We start from the raw sequence: 16,244 nt of genomic DNA, 5'->3' as shown, positions 1-16,244 counted from the left end.
CATATTGGGGCCGGGCCCCCGCAAGCTTCATGCTGCGGGGGCCTCTGTTACGCCCCTGGGCAGAACGCTTCTTTTAAAAGAAAAAACGTTTAATTGTGATGAGTGGTTCCTGAGATACAACCGGTCAAAGTTGACCGGCATTTATAGCAAAGATATAAACAATAGGATCATAATTTTCGAACCATCACCTTTTTATTTTTGTCCTCTTTCTCCACACCAATCTTCATATCTTTAGAATACTCACACCATATATTATTATAACAAAAACTATCGATATTACGAGGGAAAATTTCCAAAAATAGCAAAATTCCAATCAAAAATTAGGTTGGAGAAAATGTAATCTCAAAGTTCAAAATCGGTATACGTTAAAAAATGCATTTTCTCGGCTTCGTATGGAGCAATTTTCTTCATTATTTTTTGTTCCCAAGTAACTCGAGAAGAACCATCTAACTAACGCATTATTAAATGTCAATCTTGCTTTTGTTTTGTTATAATATAAATATATTAATTTATTTATAAGAAAAGAAAACTACATATTTTTTCAGTTGTAGACTTATTTTAGATAAACTTACTAAAAGTGTACCTTTTAACGTTAAAAACACAAATATTCTCATTTGAATGCTGTATAATTATTTAAACAATCTTTATTTAAACAAATTAAAATTGTTTGTTATAATAAATAAATTAATTTATTATAACAAAAGAAAAGCAACTTTGACATTTAATAATGTGTTAGTTAGACGGCTCTACTCGTGTTACTTGGGAACAAAAAAAGAATGAAGAACATTGCTCCATGGGCAGCCGAGAAAATGCATTTTTTTAACGTATACCCATTTTGAACTTTGGGATTACATTTTCTCCAACCTAATTTTTGATTGGAATTTTGCTATTTTTGGCAATTTTTACTCGTAATATCGATAGTTTTTATTATAATAATATATGTTATGAGTATTTTAAAGATATGAACATTGGTGTAAAGAAAGAAGACCGAAATAAAAAGGTGATCGTTCGAAAATTATGATCCTATTGTTTATATCTTTGCGTAAATGCCGGTCAATTTTGACCGGTTGTATCTCAGGAACCACTCATTACAGTTAAAAGTTTTTTCTTTTAAAAGAAGTGTCCTGCCGCTTTTTTCCAATACCGTTTTCATGATTTAATTTAATTTAATATTTCCCGAGATATTCTATTTGATTATAAGCTAAAAAATTGTTTATAATTTTAAGGCCGCTTAAATAGTCCAATTTCAATTCTGTAAAGTACAGTGTCTTTTTATACAAAAATCATAGTTATTCTTATGTATCATAATTATAAACTGTTCATTAAATTTCCATCGGCTTCTGGAATTATACTCTATACGGAAAGAGCTTTTATGTTACCAAGTTAATTAATTATTGATAAACATTTACCTATCTAAAATTTTAGTTGGAAATTAAAGATTTTGTTGGAAAAACCCGCATTTTCCGGGGAAAATTTTACTAGAAGTAAATCGGGAAATCACGTCTCTTTGCAGAATATAATTACGATGAATTTTTATTTGGGTGTTTTTGGTGTACCTAAAGTTAAAATCTTTGGAGTTATAGAGCAAAAATTGAAAAAACACGATTTTCGGGCGCCATATTGTTTATAAGAAAAAGTAGCACACTATCTGCGGACTGTGCATACCTATATTATTAATTTATACAATCATAAGATTCGATTCCAGCGAAAAAAATTGCTGGTAAATAACTTTTCCCAAAAATGGCCTATTCTCCGATAATCTACCCAGACTAGAAATATGACGTGCCTTAGCACTGGTCCTGGGCAGCAGCTGCTTAGGGGGTCGGTTCTGATTGTGTATTCGTGTTCAGTGTCCCCAAAAACCCTCTGAATAACAAAATCTGGTCCTTAACCTTCCGATGACCAACCTTTTTTTGTTACACGGATGACCAAGGGGGGGAAAATGACCCCAGGTCAAAAATGTCAAAAATGACAATTAACAAAAAATAAAGGTTTTTTTTTAATTTTTAATTTTTTTTGGCATGGACTTTATGTCATTCAGCCAGTCACAACATGAGTATTAGTGTCATGTGTAGTGTGTATGTTGAGTAAGTGTCTTGTTACTTTGCAAAGTCGACGTCATTAGCGTAAAACTACTTGTAATTACACATAATAGACGCTACTTTACTAAACATCAACTTCAGAATATATTTTTTATTCGTAAAATATAGGGAATTTTTTTTATTTCAAAATATGAGGATATCTAGAATGATATTAACGTCAAATAAAAAAATAATGAGTTAAAAATTAAAAATACTTTTGAATTTATTAAAGAAAAACATACGCTGGGGTCACAATTTCCCCCGCTTGGTCATCCGAAGGTTAATATTTTGATAAGTGTATGCAGTTTTGGATGCATATTATGCACTTTAAAGTACAATTATGCATTTCCAGCTATTTTTTTATTGTAGACTTTTTTCCTGGCATCATCCTGAACACTATGCAAAAAGTTGCATGGTTGATTGTCGCAGTATCATGCACTAAATCTACAGATCTCTAAAAATAGAGATGTTTTGAAAAGCATCAACCACTGTATAATGCTAACGAAACAGTAGGGTCACTCTCGATTTTGACGGTTCCAATTTTGCAATCCACTCCTGAGCAGTGGCGTAGCTGAAGGTTGGGGGGCCTCCCGCGACAATTTTTGTGGGCCCCCGTATTATAAACATAACGACTACTAATAACAGTATAATTACTAAAATATGTATACATGACAATATTTTGCATTTCTTTAATAAGTCTTCATCAGTTAGTGTTCATAGATTGTTTGGGAATAGACATAAAAACATATTATGCATATACTTTAATCCGACAAACCTATTATTAGTAAGTTGTTGCAATATTATATCTAAATTTACATTGAAAACATTAACTTCAAAACTTTTTTTTATGTTATTCTTTTGTCGCAGGCTCATCGTAACATGTTTTATACGTTTTATCCGTTTATTTTTAAATTCCGGTATAATAATACCCCACTATTCTGCTATTCCTGCTGCTTTTGCTAAAGTTTCGGAAAACGAATTTCTCATTGCTCGAAGATTATCACTAGTTTTTGCAAAAAGTTGAAGAGCGACCTTTAACTCTGCCGTTTCAGATTGCAAAAGTTTTGATGTTAGATTAATAAAGTTAAGTATCTTAGATTGAATAGTCATGTTAACGACAAATTCAAAATTATTCATATGCTCTAATAATGCATTAGCTTCTAATTTTTCATCGTTTTTTAAATAGCAATGAAATTTTCGTTAAAGATTTATTACTTGTCGGAAAGCTCGACGCAAAGCCATAACAGCATCATGTCTGGATTAGCACAGGGTTTCACATAACCTTTTAAGTGTTGGCAAACGCGATGAATCCATAATAGTCATAATAGTACATAGTACATCCCATCTTTTAATACTTGCACTAAAAAAACATAATCTTTTAATTATATCCTAAAAAAACTCCTGTACACCAGCAACGGCATCATTCAACACTAGGTTCAGATTATGGGATGCACAATGATCCTATTGAAAGCTGTTTTTCAATGTCAGAAGCTTGCCCCATCATACTCCTTTCCTCTGCAGTTGTGTACGGAAAGGTGCTTTGTAATAAGCAAAAAAAAAATCTCAAAAACTGTCAACAACTTCTGCTTTGGAACGTAAATTATTTTCATCGCAAGTTATTTTTACATATCATATCGAAAGTTATTTTTACAGCTTACTAATCTGATCGTATTTTGAAATATCTTGAGTAGTATCAAGAATTATTGAATAAAAACAACTTTTTTAACTCAATTAAGTCTGTTTATCTGTTTAACCCTGCTGTCCCGTTCGAGTCAAGTACACAAATGTACTGTTCGGGTCAATATGACCCAACCATGGTTTACGCTCCTTAATTGAAACAAAATAAGCTAATAGTGATAAATAAAATTTTATTAACAAGAAATTATGGTTAATTAAACAAAAATTATGTTGTTGATGTAAATTAAACCTTATTAACAAAACATTTTTTTTCAAAAAGCCTAGTAACAAATAACTACAAAAATGTAATTTAGTTTACACCTGGGACAGTAATAAAAAGGATGGATTTTCCAAATATGATTGTAATATATACAACATAAAATTAGTCTTGTTATCGATTTTAGGGCAAGTTTACAGCGTGCTTGTTTAGCAGGCGGAGTTAGATTGTTCATAGAAGGTTCACTAGGATTTCCATCTTGTCTACTTTTTCCTGCTCGTGTCCTTTTTACCAGTTCGTGAGAGCCTTTAGTTATTGGTATATTTTTTCTGGAAATGATGACTGGTTTCATTAGTTTTTCCCAATTCCTCAAGAAAAAATCCGCCGTTTTCCCAATTTATTGGTATTCCATTGGATATTTTTTGATACCCATAACACGAACCCGTTGTAGGCAGAAATGTCCAGCAGAGTAGAAAAAACAATAATTGGCCAGCGATTTATCTTTTCTCACATGTATACGTGCCAATAAGCTAATCTAGAGTATACACTGCTCCCTTATTTTGTAATCTAAAATAATTTGGGGCTATTTTATTTGATGAAAGTGATGCATGATGCATCGATTCATGGTACAAAGTACTGATAAAACAACATTTATATTATTTTTAGGAATATTGTCAACAACAGTGGTATCTTGCATGAAGCAAAAAAGACGAGCCATGAACTTCTTTATTCGCGATTTTTGCTAAAAGCTCCGGTTTATTTTACTTATAATCCCCGGCATTGTATCTACTTTGTTGTAGAAGAAGTTGTCCTAAATTTTACGATGTCAAAAAGTTATTACACGTAATATTGTGGCCTTCCAAATCACTACTCAAGTCACACATCATACGCATTCCTGTATAGATCTGCAATTTTAGAGCATAATAAAGTTTTTCTGTTCATAATTACAAAAAAAACCCAAACTTTTGTGCCATGTTTCGCTGGCTTGCTTGGAATATACCATTTGAAGGGAGAGCGGCGTCTAAAGGCAACTAGTTGCTTATCGACGGTAACATTTTCATCAGAGTTAAAAAATTTTGGTACATTTTCTACCTATGTTTCATAAATTTCACATATTGCAGCAAGTTTATCAAAACGTCTCCTATCCTGTCTAGTAGTTTTGTTATCAAAACGTATTACTTGCAAACTCTTTGTAAATATATCAAGTGACATTGTTGATTGAAATATACTACGATCTTCATTCCACAAACTTTTATTTGATTCACCATGGGACTTATAAACTCGAGCTAAAAATAAAAAATAAAACACCAATGTATGCCTGGAAACCAACAACTTTATTCATATGTCTTTTCTGTTGGTTCCAAAGGCATGCTGTTTGTCCATGTTGGTCATATTTATAATTTGTTTTGCAACTTCGTCCAGCTATACTACAGTTAATTTTACAAGTTTTAGCTTGCAGAAAACTGTTTTTGTTTAGAGACGTATCCGGCTGACAAACACACAGGTACTGCCAATATAGAATACTGCCAACTAAACACACATACACAGGTAATTTTTAACGATTTAAATACGCGGGTCACATTGACCCGAACGTACCCTAGGTAACAATTTCATTTTTATCAAAAAAATCAGGAAGTTGATTGTTTATTTCATATGCAATTAAAAGACCTCATATTAGGTAATAAAGTCACGAAACACCAAATCGTTATGCCGCGTAATAATTTGTAAAATAAGAAATAAATTATTTTTTGGGTCAAATAGACCCGAACAGGACAGCAGGGTTAATGTAATCTGTTTTCAGTTTCTTGAGCTAGCAAATTTATAACTTCGTTTTGTATTTTAGGGCTCAAGTAATTTGTTTTTAAGTTATTGTTATTATCGATTAATTTAGTGAAAACAGGATCATATTTAGTTAGTAAACGAACCACCGACAAAAAATTGCCTTTTTGGGATTCACTTTCATCTAAACTACCAACATGTCCACGAAATGCTAAATTGCACCCGGAAAGAATAAGAATTACGTCAATTACCCGCCTCATTACTTCTTTCCAAATTCCCTATTTTGATGCTTATTAGGAAAATATGTTTTGGTCCTCAATTTAAAGATAGTAGAAGTATTAAGCTTGATGGCTTTAAGGGGCCTCTCCTAACGTCGGGGCCACCCGCCTTGCGGGCCTGTCAGCTACGCCACTGCTTCTGAGAAAAAATTTTGGATGCGCGACAATAACGACCATCCACGGCAAACGTAGGATGCCGTTAACTGTCATTCATCTGCGCAAAGGATTAAAATTTATTATGAATTCGGTGACATTTTCACCAAAATAGAACATCGAGAACAAAGGATTTTTCGCGGAGTGACCCTACTGATTCGTTAGATTTCCTGAATTTTTTAAAAAATTTAAATAGATTGCGTCCCACGTAAAAAAATTAAAACGAAAAAATAACGTTTTTGATGGTAGGTGGTGGGCAGGTGGTGGTGGGTTAAAATTGCGCTGAGTTGTTGTTTTTTAATCAAATAGACTATAAAATCTACATAAATTGAATTCTGGGAATGAGTGCTTTTTGCATATCTTAATAGCCCGATCAAAGAAAAATCTGACCCAAAAAAAATAAAGGAAGGATGAAAATTTGGAAATAGGTAGTTGAAATTGTCTATTATTATATAAGAAAAAGTTTACAATTCTACATCCCCTCCATTTTACAAAAATGGAGGGGAATACCCCCTCTCCCCTCTCGAAGGTGAAAAATATACATTCAAAATAAGTCCGGAATTGGATAAAATGACTAATTCTAAGCAACTTTTGTTCTATAGAGTTTTTTCCGTAAGTCAATACTTTTCGAGTTATTTGCAAGTGAATATATTCATTTTTAACAGAAAAAAACATGTTTTAGGACGGTTTTTCGGAGATAACTCAAAAAGTAAATATTTCAGCGAAAAAAATATTCTTAGCAAAAATATAGCTTATACAAAACTGAAAAAAAATGGTGTATGCTTGAGGTCTGTAGACCCAGTAGAAGCAGAGTTGTAGCTAATGAAATGTAGGTTCTTCTTCATCAAATTCCAAATCGAATATTTCAATGTGAAATAACCCAAAAAGGAGCACTTTTTGTGGAAAATTAATTTCAACTTTTTTAAAGTGTTTAAAAAAAGGTTTATATTTGTTTTTTAAAAAAACTTGTAACATTAAAATTAAGTGAGTTACGTTCAAAATATTGTTGGTCCCTTTTATTTTTTGGTAAAAAAATCGCCAAAGTCACCCCCTCATTAGCATCACAAACAAATTTTATCATTACCACTTCACAAGTTACTTGGCTTATGTATTATTTACATGATCGGTAAGTTTCATCGGTTCAAAGTGTTTATTTTTGAAAAAGCTGTAGTTAAAATGGCTTGAATGATTAACTAATCACGAGTTTAGGCAAATTTTGAACAGCCATAGCATAACCAATTTTTTTCTAATAAGAAAACAAAAAAGTAAAAACATTGAGAAAAGCAAAACGTACATTTTATTACTCTTTAAGATTTTTGGTATTACTAATAATTTTTAAGTTAATTCCATGAACAATTCCATTTTTTTTTTCAAAATGTTTTATTTTAAACCCAATTCTTTTCAAAAATGAGCACTTTGAACCAATGAAACTTATAAATAATATAAACGATACATAAGTAAAGTAACTTGTGAAGCGGTAACGATTAATTTTATTTGAGAAGATAATTAGGGGGTGATTTTCGCGATTTTTGTACCAAAAACTAAAAGGGACCAACAATATTTTGAGCGTAACTCACTTATTGTTAATGTAAGAAGTTTTTTTAAAACAAAAATAAACCTTTTTTTAACGCTTTAAAAAGTTGTAATGAGTTTTCCCCGACAAGTACTCCGTTTTTTGGTTATTTCACATTGAAATATTCGATTTGGATTTTAACGAAGAAGAACCTACTTTTCATTAGCTACAACTCTGTTTCTACTGGGTCTTCAGAGCTCACGCGTACACCATTTTTTTAAATTTTTTATAAGCTATATTTTTACTATGAATATTTTTTCGCTAGAATACTTACCTTTTGAGTTATCTGCGAAAAACTGTCCAAAAACATGTTTTTTTTTTTTGTTAAAAATGAACATATTCACTCGCAAATAACTCGAAAAGTATTGACTTAGTGAAAAAACTCTATAGAACAAAAGTTGCTTAGAATTAGTCATTTTATCCAATTCCGGGCCTAGTTTGAACGTATATTTTTTCACTCCCGAGAAAACATTTTTCACCCCGTATTTCCCAATTTTTGCAAAATGGAGAGGATGTAGAATTGTAAACTTTTTCTTATATAATAATAGACAATTTCAACTACCTATTCCCAAATTTTCATCCTTCCTTTATGTTTTTGGAGGTTTTCGTAAAATTTTGTGTTCCCTGATAGGGCTATAACGGGGAGTAACCTATATAAAAGATAACTTCTTATATTGAGCCTTAGAAGAAACTTACCTGTTAACGTGTACTGGAATGGGCACTACAAGTTTACTTTTCTGGTGGGAATTCTTAACTCCTTGGTGCGGTTCACTACCAAGGCCAGCCTGTACTCTTTTCCACTTCGCTCTTCGATTCTGGAACCAAATTTTAACTTGAACTTCGCTCAGTCGAAGTGCAGAAGCTATTTGGCTTCGTTCTGTAAGCGAAAGGTATTTTCTCGCACGAAATTCTCTTCCTAGTTCTAATAATTGCTCACTCGTAAACACCGTAAGTCGTCGGCGAGATTTCGTAGCGGCTGAGCCTTCTGCTGAATGGGATTCATCTAAATCATCGTCTATATCCGAATTACCTGTAAAGAAACAATGTTTTAAATTATAAATATAAATCATTCCATCCATGATGATTTCGAAATGCACTCCGAGAGAACAATTTCTTTTCTCCTAAAACACTGATTTCTTTGAGCTATCTTTCTTAAAAATTACCACATCATATTAACACTTAAACATACCGCTTGTTTTTTGACAAGCGGTGTGCTTGTTACAAACATAACAAATAAACTCCTGGACAAAATTAACGCACCACTTTAATTAATCTATACAATATCTATACAATATGAACGCAAAATAAAACTAAGTTACATTGATATTTATAATAATAAACACATACAAATAAGTCCAACATGACCATAATTTGCCTTATTGTTTCTTTAAAAAATTGTTTTTGCCGGAAATGCCTAAATAAGCTAGCATAACTCCAAATTGCAAAAAGAAAAAAATCAGTAAACTAACACAATAAAATGCATCTGGGTCAACACTAATACCGTGTAGGGCCTCCTCTACTTCTTATGCTCAAATGTTCAACAAAAGCTTGCGGAATATTCTCCCACTCTGCAATAACGGCCTCAATGGTTGGTTGTGATTGGCAATAGGGGGTCTACGACTTCGAATCATCTTTTTTTGAGATAGTCCCATGGGATTCATGTCCGGACTGTTAGGTGGCCACTCTAATAATGGAATATTAACATCATTTAGGTAGTTAATAATCTGTCGAGCCACATGAGGACGAGCGTTGTCTTGCATGAATAAAAAATTAAGTCCAAGAAACGGAGCAAAAGGCATTACATGTTCGACAATAATGTTGTCTAAGTAATAATGGGCATTCATAGACCTCGTACGTATTGGGACCAACTCCGTACGAGCTTCAAAACAAATTCCCCCCCCCCCCCCCCCCCCCCACCCAAAACATTTTAGAGCACCACCAAAAGGTACTTTAGGAGAGATATTGCAGCGGGCAAACCTTTCTCCTCGCCTTCGCCAGACACGCTGACGACCATCTGGAGCTTTTAGGCTTACTCTAGTCTCATCAGAGAAAATAACTCGTTTCCAATCATCTATGGTCCAATTTTGACACAATCTTGCAAAATTCAATCTCTGAACCCTGTGTTCTCTGGTACGTAAGGGTTTTTTGGCCGGTTTCCTGTTGCTCAATTCTGCTTCATGTAAACGTCTTCTAACTGTTCGAGACGATATCGCGACATTTCGAACATCTGCTAGTTCATTTTTTAGCAAATTTCTGGTGACTCTCCTATCTCTGAGAGCACGTTGTCTCAAAAAACGATCATCAATTTGATTAGTGCAACGTTTTCGCCCTTGCCCTGGTCTTCGATGGTACAACCCTGTTTCATTATATCGCCTCACTTTGCGACTGATGCTGGAATGATGTCTTCCTAACAAACCTGCAACGTATCGCATTGAATATCCTTCATGTAGGAGAGTCGATGCTCGCATTGCTTCCTCCATTAACAAATTTCTTTGGCGGTTCATTTTTTTATCTGATTTTTATGCAAATGAACTTCCAAACATGCATGTGATGAAAAATATCCCAATAAAAAGCTTGTTTCTCACAAGCACTTTACTTTAGTCGGCACTTTTTATGAAAAGTTTAACTCACTTTTAGTCTAAAACGAAGTTTAATACAAATTATTGTTAAAACAAGACATTTCTCTATGAACAAGACTATTATTAGCTTACATAACAACTGTCACTGTCAAACAAGGTCCATAGGCAACTTGTCGTACAGTAAATTATACATAAATAAAGATTATTGAGAGAAATATGAGTGGTGCGTTAATTTTGTCCAGGAGTTTATAAACAAACGAGTTTTTTTAAACACAACTCAATAATTTCTTACAGATAAGTTCTTCAATACTAAGAAATGCATTAATTGTTACATTTTAATTTTCTTATCCTAAAGTTTTCGTTTCTTAAATTGAAAACTACAAATATTTTGCAGTATAAGAAATATATGTTAAGTTAATCCATATTTATATTTGTGAACAAGAAATTTTCTTGCAATCAAATAAATATTTTAAACCACAAGAAATAATTCTTCAGAAATACCCTCTGTAGTAACTGTGGTTATTAAATAAAAACTTTATCATTAATGCCGAAATGCTTCTTGCAAAGAGATGTTCTTCCACAAAAGAATTGCGCAGTAACCATTATTCACTATTTGTGATTTAATCTCAGTGTTTGACAAGATGGCGTGGCATTAGTTCATTTTCATAGATATATTTTGGATTTGTTGGTATTCTTTAAAATATAAGGGATAGTTTGAAGGTACGTACATGTACATAAGGTATTAAATAAAATTAAATTGATTAATTTAAGATGTAATAATAATATTGTTGCATATCCGAATATTTAGTTCTAAAAGAAACATAATAGTATCTTTATATGCATTTTAGATATCTATATATTGATGGACAACTCTGAAAGAAAGGATCTTATTCTACCTGGGAAATAAGCCACAATTTAACTTAAAAAATGATTTTATTGACGTTTCGACTTCCACCTCGGAGAGAATAATATATCTAATGCAGTGGGTACGAGAGAGGCTCTCTTTAGTATTCATACAAGTGCTATTTCAGCGGTGTAGAAACGTAAATTACGATATTTATGCATGCTTCATTGATGACCATAAAGCGTTCGATCCAGTAAAGTACGACAAGCTAATAGAAATATTAACCAATATTGGAATAAACACCTGTGATCTAAGAATTATCAGCAATTTGCACTGGAATCAAACATCGTCTATCCGTACAGAGGCAGGAGAATCCGACGATATCAAAATCAAACGTGTGGTCCGTCATAGGTGTATCACCACTGTTGTTCAAATTCAACATATACTCTGAGGAAGTCTTTCAAGAAGCAGTGAAGCAGCTGGAATTCGAATTAACGGAGAATGTATCAATAACATAAGACACGCAGACGACACGGTGGTATTCGCTGACAGTTCTGAAGCCCTTCAGGAGGTAATGAAAAGAATCACAGAAGTAAGTCAAAGATATGGACTTTTCCAGCTTTTTATTTGTCTGTGTGATATACTAGGTTTAGGTTATTCGTATTTTGCGCGGTGTCACTGCCCATTTTGACATCAGTGACCATCCCACTACACCGTAGTAGTATATAAGGCAATTTTGTAACCTGTATCGACCTCTTGTATGTTACTTCGACTGTACAATAAAACTAGTCTGTTAAATGTCCGGCTTTTATTTAAAGTTGTAACGTCTCGAGCACGTGTGTGTGTTAGCAGAATAGCTAGGGCTAACACATCCCATCCTCGTCGCCAATGATGTAATGTATTAGCCCTAGCTATTCTGCTAACACACACGTGCTCGAGACGTTACAACTTTAAATAAAAGCCGGACATTTAACAGACTTGTTTTATTGTGCAGTCGAAGTAACATACAAGAGGTCGATGCAGGTTACAAAATTGCCTTATATACTACTACAGTGTAGTGGGATGGTCACTGATGTCAAAATGGGCAGTGGCACCGCGCGAAATACGAATAACCTAAACCTAGTATATCACAGTCTGACTAAGGCTGATGCCACATTATGCGTTTTGAACGGATGCGGTGAAAACGCATCCGTTTCCAACGCAACCGGACCGACCTGTCACACTATGCGTTTAGTCTGGTGCAGGTAGTAAGCGCGTACCGATGACTCAAAACGCATCCGCTTCCAACGCAACCGGACCGATCTATCACACTATGCGTTTTCACCGGATGCGTCGGAAACGCATCCGGTCAAAACGCATAATGTGGCATCGGCCTTTAGGCTGATGCCACATTATGCGTTTTGAACGGATGCGGTGAAAACGCATCCGTTTCCAACGCAACCGGACCGACCTGTCACACTATGCGTTTAGTCTGGTGCAGGTAGTAAGCGCGTACCGATGACTCAAAACGCATCCGCTTCCAACGCAACCGGACCGATCTGTCACACTATGCGTTTTCACCGGATGCGTCGGAAACGCATCCGGTCAAAACGCATAATGTGGCATCGGCCTAAAGTGTTCGTTTCGTTTATGATTTGTTTATAGTGGTTGTATGCCAGTTGTGTTTGTTTTGTTCTGTATTGTAGAAAAGACTTTCTTCTTTTCTTCACAGTTTATCTTCACGTCCTCTATAAATCATGGGTTTTTTCTTTTTTGATAGGTACATTAGTATTCGTTACTTTCCTCTCTCCAAGTGATTATGTTGCTGCGACAATTATGTTACCTTTGGGTTTTTCCCAGCTTTCCTCGAGTTTATCGTTTTCTAATATTTCATTCTCAGCAATCTTCTCCGATATTCTTTTTCTGTATAAGTAGGTATCCCGTGGATTCCGTATTTAGTCCTTCGACTCTGATTTTTGTTTGTGTTGGTGCCACTCGCTTAGGTGTGAAGTATTTCATGATGATTCTTAGTTCACATAATATCTACTTAGGCTGTGGTCACTACCTACATCTAAACTAGGACAAATAATCCCCGTACAAATAATCCCGGACAAAAAATCCCCACAAATTATCCCTGGACAAAAAATCTCCAGACAAAAAATCCCCACAAAAAATCCCCACAAAAATCCCACAAATAATCCCGGACAAATAATCCCGGACAAATAATTCCCACAAAATTTTTGGACAAAATATCCCCACAAAAAATCCCAGACAAAAAATCCCCAAGAAATATTTGCTGCCGAATAGTTCTCTAAAAGTTTTCCCCTGATTTTTTTGAAAAATTTTTTATGGATACACACGGATCCTCAATTACGTTTTTTTAAAAACCGGATATTGAATAGTAATGCCCATAAATTTGCTCCCAAAAGCATCAAAAAAGTCAAAATAATCGAAAATCTTTGTATAACTGGCATTTCTGCCATTTGAATTGAAATTAGTGGAAATTTCAATTGTTTTGATATACCTACATTAAAAATCTGATATATCTGCTCCCTAATGTTGTTTGCACAGGACCGACAAACATGGCAATAATAATCGCGGCAAAGACTCTCGAAGATTTATAACGTCATTGATGATGATGATAACTAAATATTTTTGACGTTAAATTTACAAACAGGAACAGGTTTTTCGCATTACAATCAAGATTTTCGTTTCCAGTACCAACAGTTGTCATCACGAATAGGCAATGTTTTGAATATAGTTATTTAAAGTTAGAGAGTAGATAGTAAGTAGAGTGAGCAAAAGATTTAAGCGAATACAACATGATTCCCATACAGCCTTAGCTCATTCCCCATATCTTCCACGATTTTTGAAATAACTTACACTCGTTTGTCATGTAAAATTTGAAGTTTTCGGCATGGAGTTTGAATTGGTATTCGAAATTTTTTAAGCTAAATTACAATTCATTAGTGATGAGTGAGACTGGTCTTGGTCTTGCGGTCTTGGTCTTGCAGCAAGACCAATACCAACACTGCCTTTTGGTTTGCAAGACCAAGACCAAGACCGAACCTTGCAAGACTACGCAAGACCAAGACCAACCTGCAAGACTCTTGCACTTTTTTGCGAAATTGGTTTTTTTATTATTTAACTTTATTTTTTTAGTTCAATAATATATACTGACATTGTAATAAACCTTAAACAATATAGAATTTTTAAAATACATAATATTTTGGTTATATTTTTAAGTCGTTTTGATTAAGTCAAACGGTTTGCATTTTCTCAACCTTCAAAGTGTCCAGAAGGCAAGTTTTCAAACGGCGACAATTCAAGGACAATTGAAATTACTTGTAAGACAAAAAAATGTAATTATAGATAGGGTAATCCATTTAAAAAAATGCCATTAAAAACGGTTTTTATGTACCAGTAGTTTTCGCTTTTTTGTCTAATAAAAGTACTGACACTTATTTCAATTCTTTTCGCATAATCGAGGAAAAATAATAATGTAGGTCGTTAAATTTAAAATTAATACCAAAAAATATCACAATAGATTTTGAAAAGGGATTAACAATGCTATGAAAGCATTGTGGTCTGAATAAAAAATAACTGGTTGTCTATGGTAATGTGTCAAGCTTGGTGTCGCAAAATCCAAAACTTAGGTTCAGTTTCTGAATATAATGACAAAAATTCCAATACTGGGGAAATTTTTAAAATTATTTTTTGGATAATTTTTTACAATCAATCAACGAAAGTTGGAAGTTGAATTATTCGTGAAAATCGCGGATGACAAACGCGTAAAGAATTTTACTGATTTCATAGTTGAAAACTACTTATTTGGAAGAATCTAGGTTTTCCCCAGAAAGGTCCAGTACTACAAATAGTATGTGCCGCACTTGAAATGCATGCGAATCATTTCAGTGTGTTTTAAATTCTAGTTTTTACTACCCACATCCGAATATTTTCAACTTTTTAAATGTCATAATGGGTATTCAATCCAAAATTATGTGAAAATAAAAAGTGCGAATAACTCGTGCTACGAGAGCAATGTAGTTTAAATAAAATTAAAGAACTGCAAGCTAACAAATTACAGAATTAAGCGTTTATAACTCCCCATTAGGTTTAGTTATTATGTTATAGTATTAGGTCTATAAATAGGTATGGTAAATATGTACCAATAAGAATGGCTCTCGGCCATATCTCAGGAACCGTTTATAGTAGAGCTTTGAAATAAAAAATTTTATAACAAAAGTTGCCTCAAGAAAAGCCTGGAAATTATTTTCATAATTGTGGGACCACCGCTAGAGGGCGTAATTGAATATCAAAAATTAAAAAATCTAAATTTTACAAAATTTTCCTAATGAAGGGGCACTGGAAATCCGATCGTCGTATTCTTCATAAAATTCTACGCATATTTGATTTGACAAGTTTAGGTCTACCTTTGGAAATAAGAGGTGGGGGTGAGTGGGAACCTTGTTATGAAAAACTGGCTGTGAGTCCGGTTCTGCTTAATAAAATTTTGCAAACTTGGTCTAGTTGAAGACAGATCTTTTTCGTCAATGTAAAAGTTATGATTTCGAACCAACTTATTGAGTAATATGCCAGCTAGAAGGCGTTATTTAATTTTTTTCAGAAATCTAGTGTTCCTTGGAAAATATTAAATACAAACATGCATTTTTAATAACATATTACAAAATTAGACAAAATTGGCAACAGAATAGCGAAAACCGCATGCTAATACCTTTCTTCTATCTCGAGATATCTTACAAAACGTGTAAATTTAAAAACATAACTGTTACTGTCACCGGAAAACGAAATTCATTAAAAGTAGTGTGCTATGGAAACAACAAAGAAACATTTTCCAGCTGTCAACGTATATTAGGTCTTTTCAACGCTTCTCATTTGTTTCGAGCCTCGTTCATATCTCGTATATTAATATTATACACGGATTATACGGCATATGACAGAGGCTCGAAACAAATGAGACGCGTTGAAAAGCCCTATTACAAAGAAATAAAAACAACTATTTAGTGATGACATAAACGTTCAAATTTTTGCCCATCATTTTCGTTGCAAACATTTACTCTTTC

At 33.7% G+C, this 16,244-nt stretch overlaps 2 protein-coding genes across 5 annotated transcripts in view; both read right to left on the bottom strand.

The window, feature by feature from the left end:
• The window catches only part of LOC114330869 (3-hydroxyisobutyrate dehydrogenase, mitochondrial), a 206,777-nt gene that overhangs the window by 86,195 nt on the left and 104,338 nt on the right, over positions 1–16,244 (bottom strand). The window lies entirely within an intron of this gene.
• The window catches only part of LOC126878439 (short stature homeobox protein-like), a 73,736-nt gene that overhangs the window by 17,169 nt on the left and 40,323 nt on the right, over positions 1–16,244 (bottom strand). The window contains exon 4 of the mRNA XM_050656466.1: positions 8,455–8,788. Within this exon, the coding sequence (XP_050512423.1) occupies positions 8,455–8,788 (334 nt within the window). The remainder of the gene's footprint in view (positions 1–8,454; positions 8,789–16,244) is intronic.

Source organism: Diabrotica virgifera, chromosome 7 (assembly GCF_917563875.1).
Source record: "Diabrotica virgifera virgifera chromosome 7, PGI_DIABVI_V3a".
NCBI classification, from domain to species: Eukaryota; Metazoa; Arthropoda; class Insecta; order Coleoptera; family Chrysomelidae; genus Diabrotica; species Diabrotica virgifera.
Note: the sequence above shows the minus strand (reverse complement) of the source record. Positions and strands in the feature narration are given on the sequence as shown.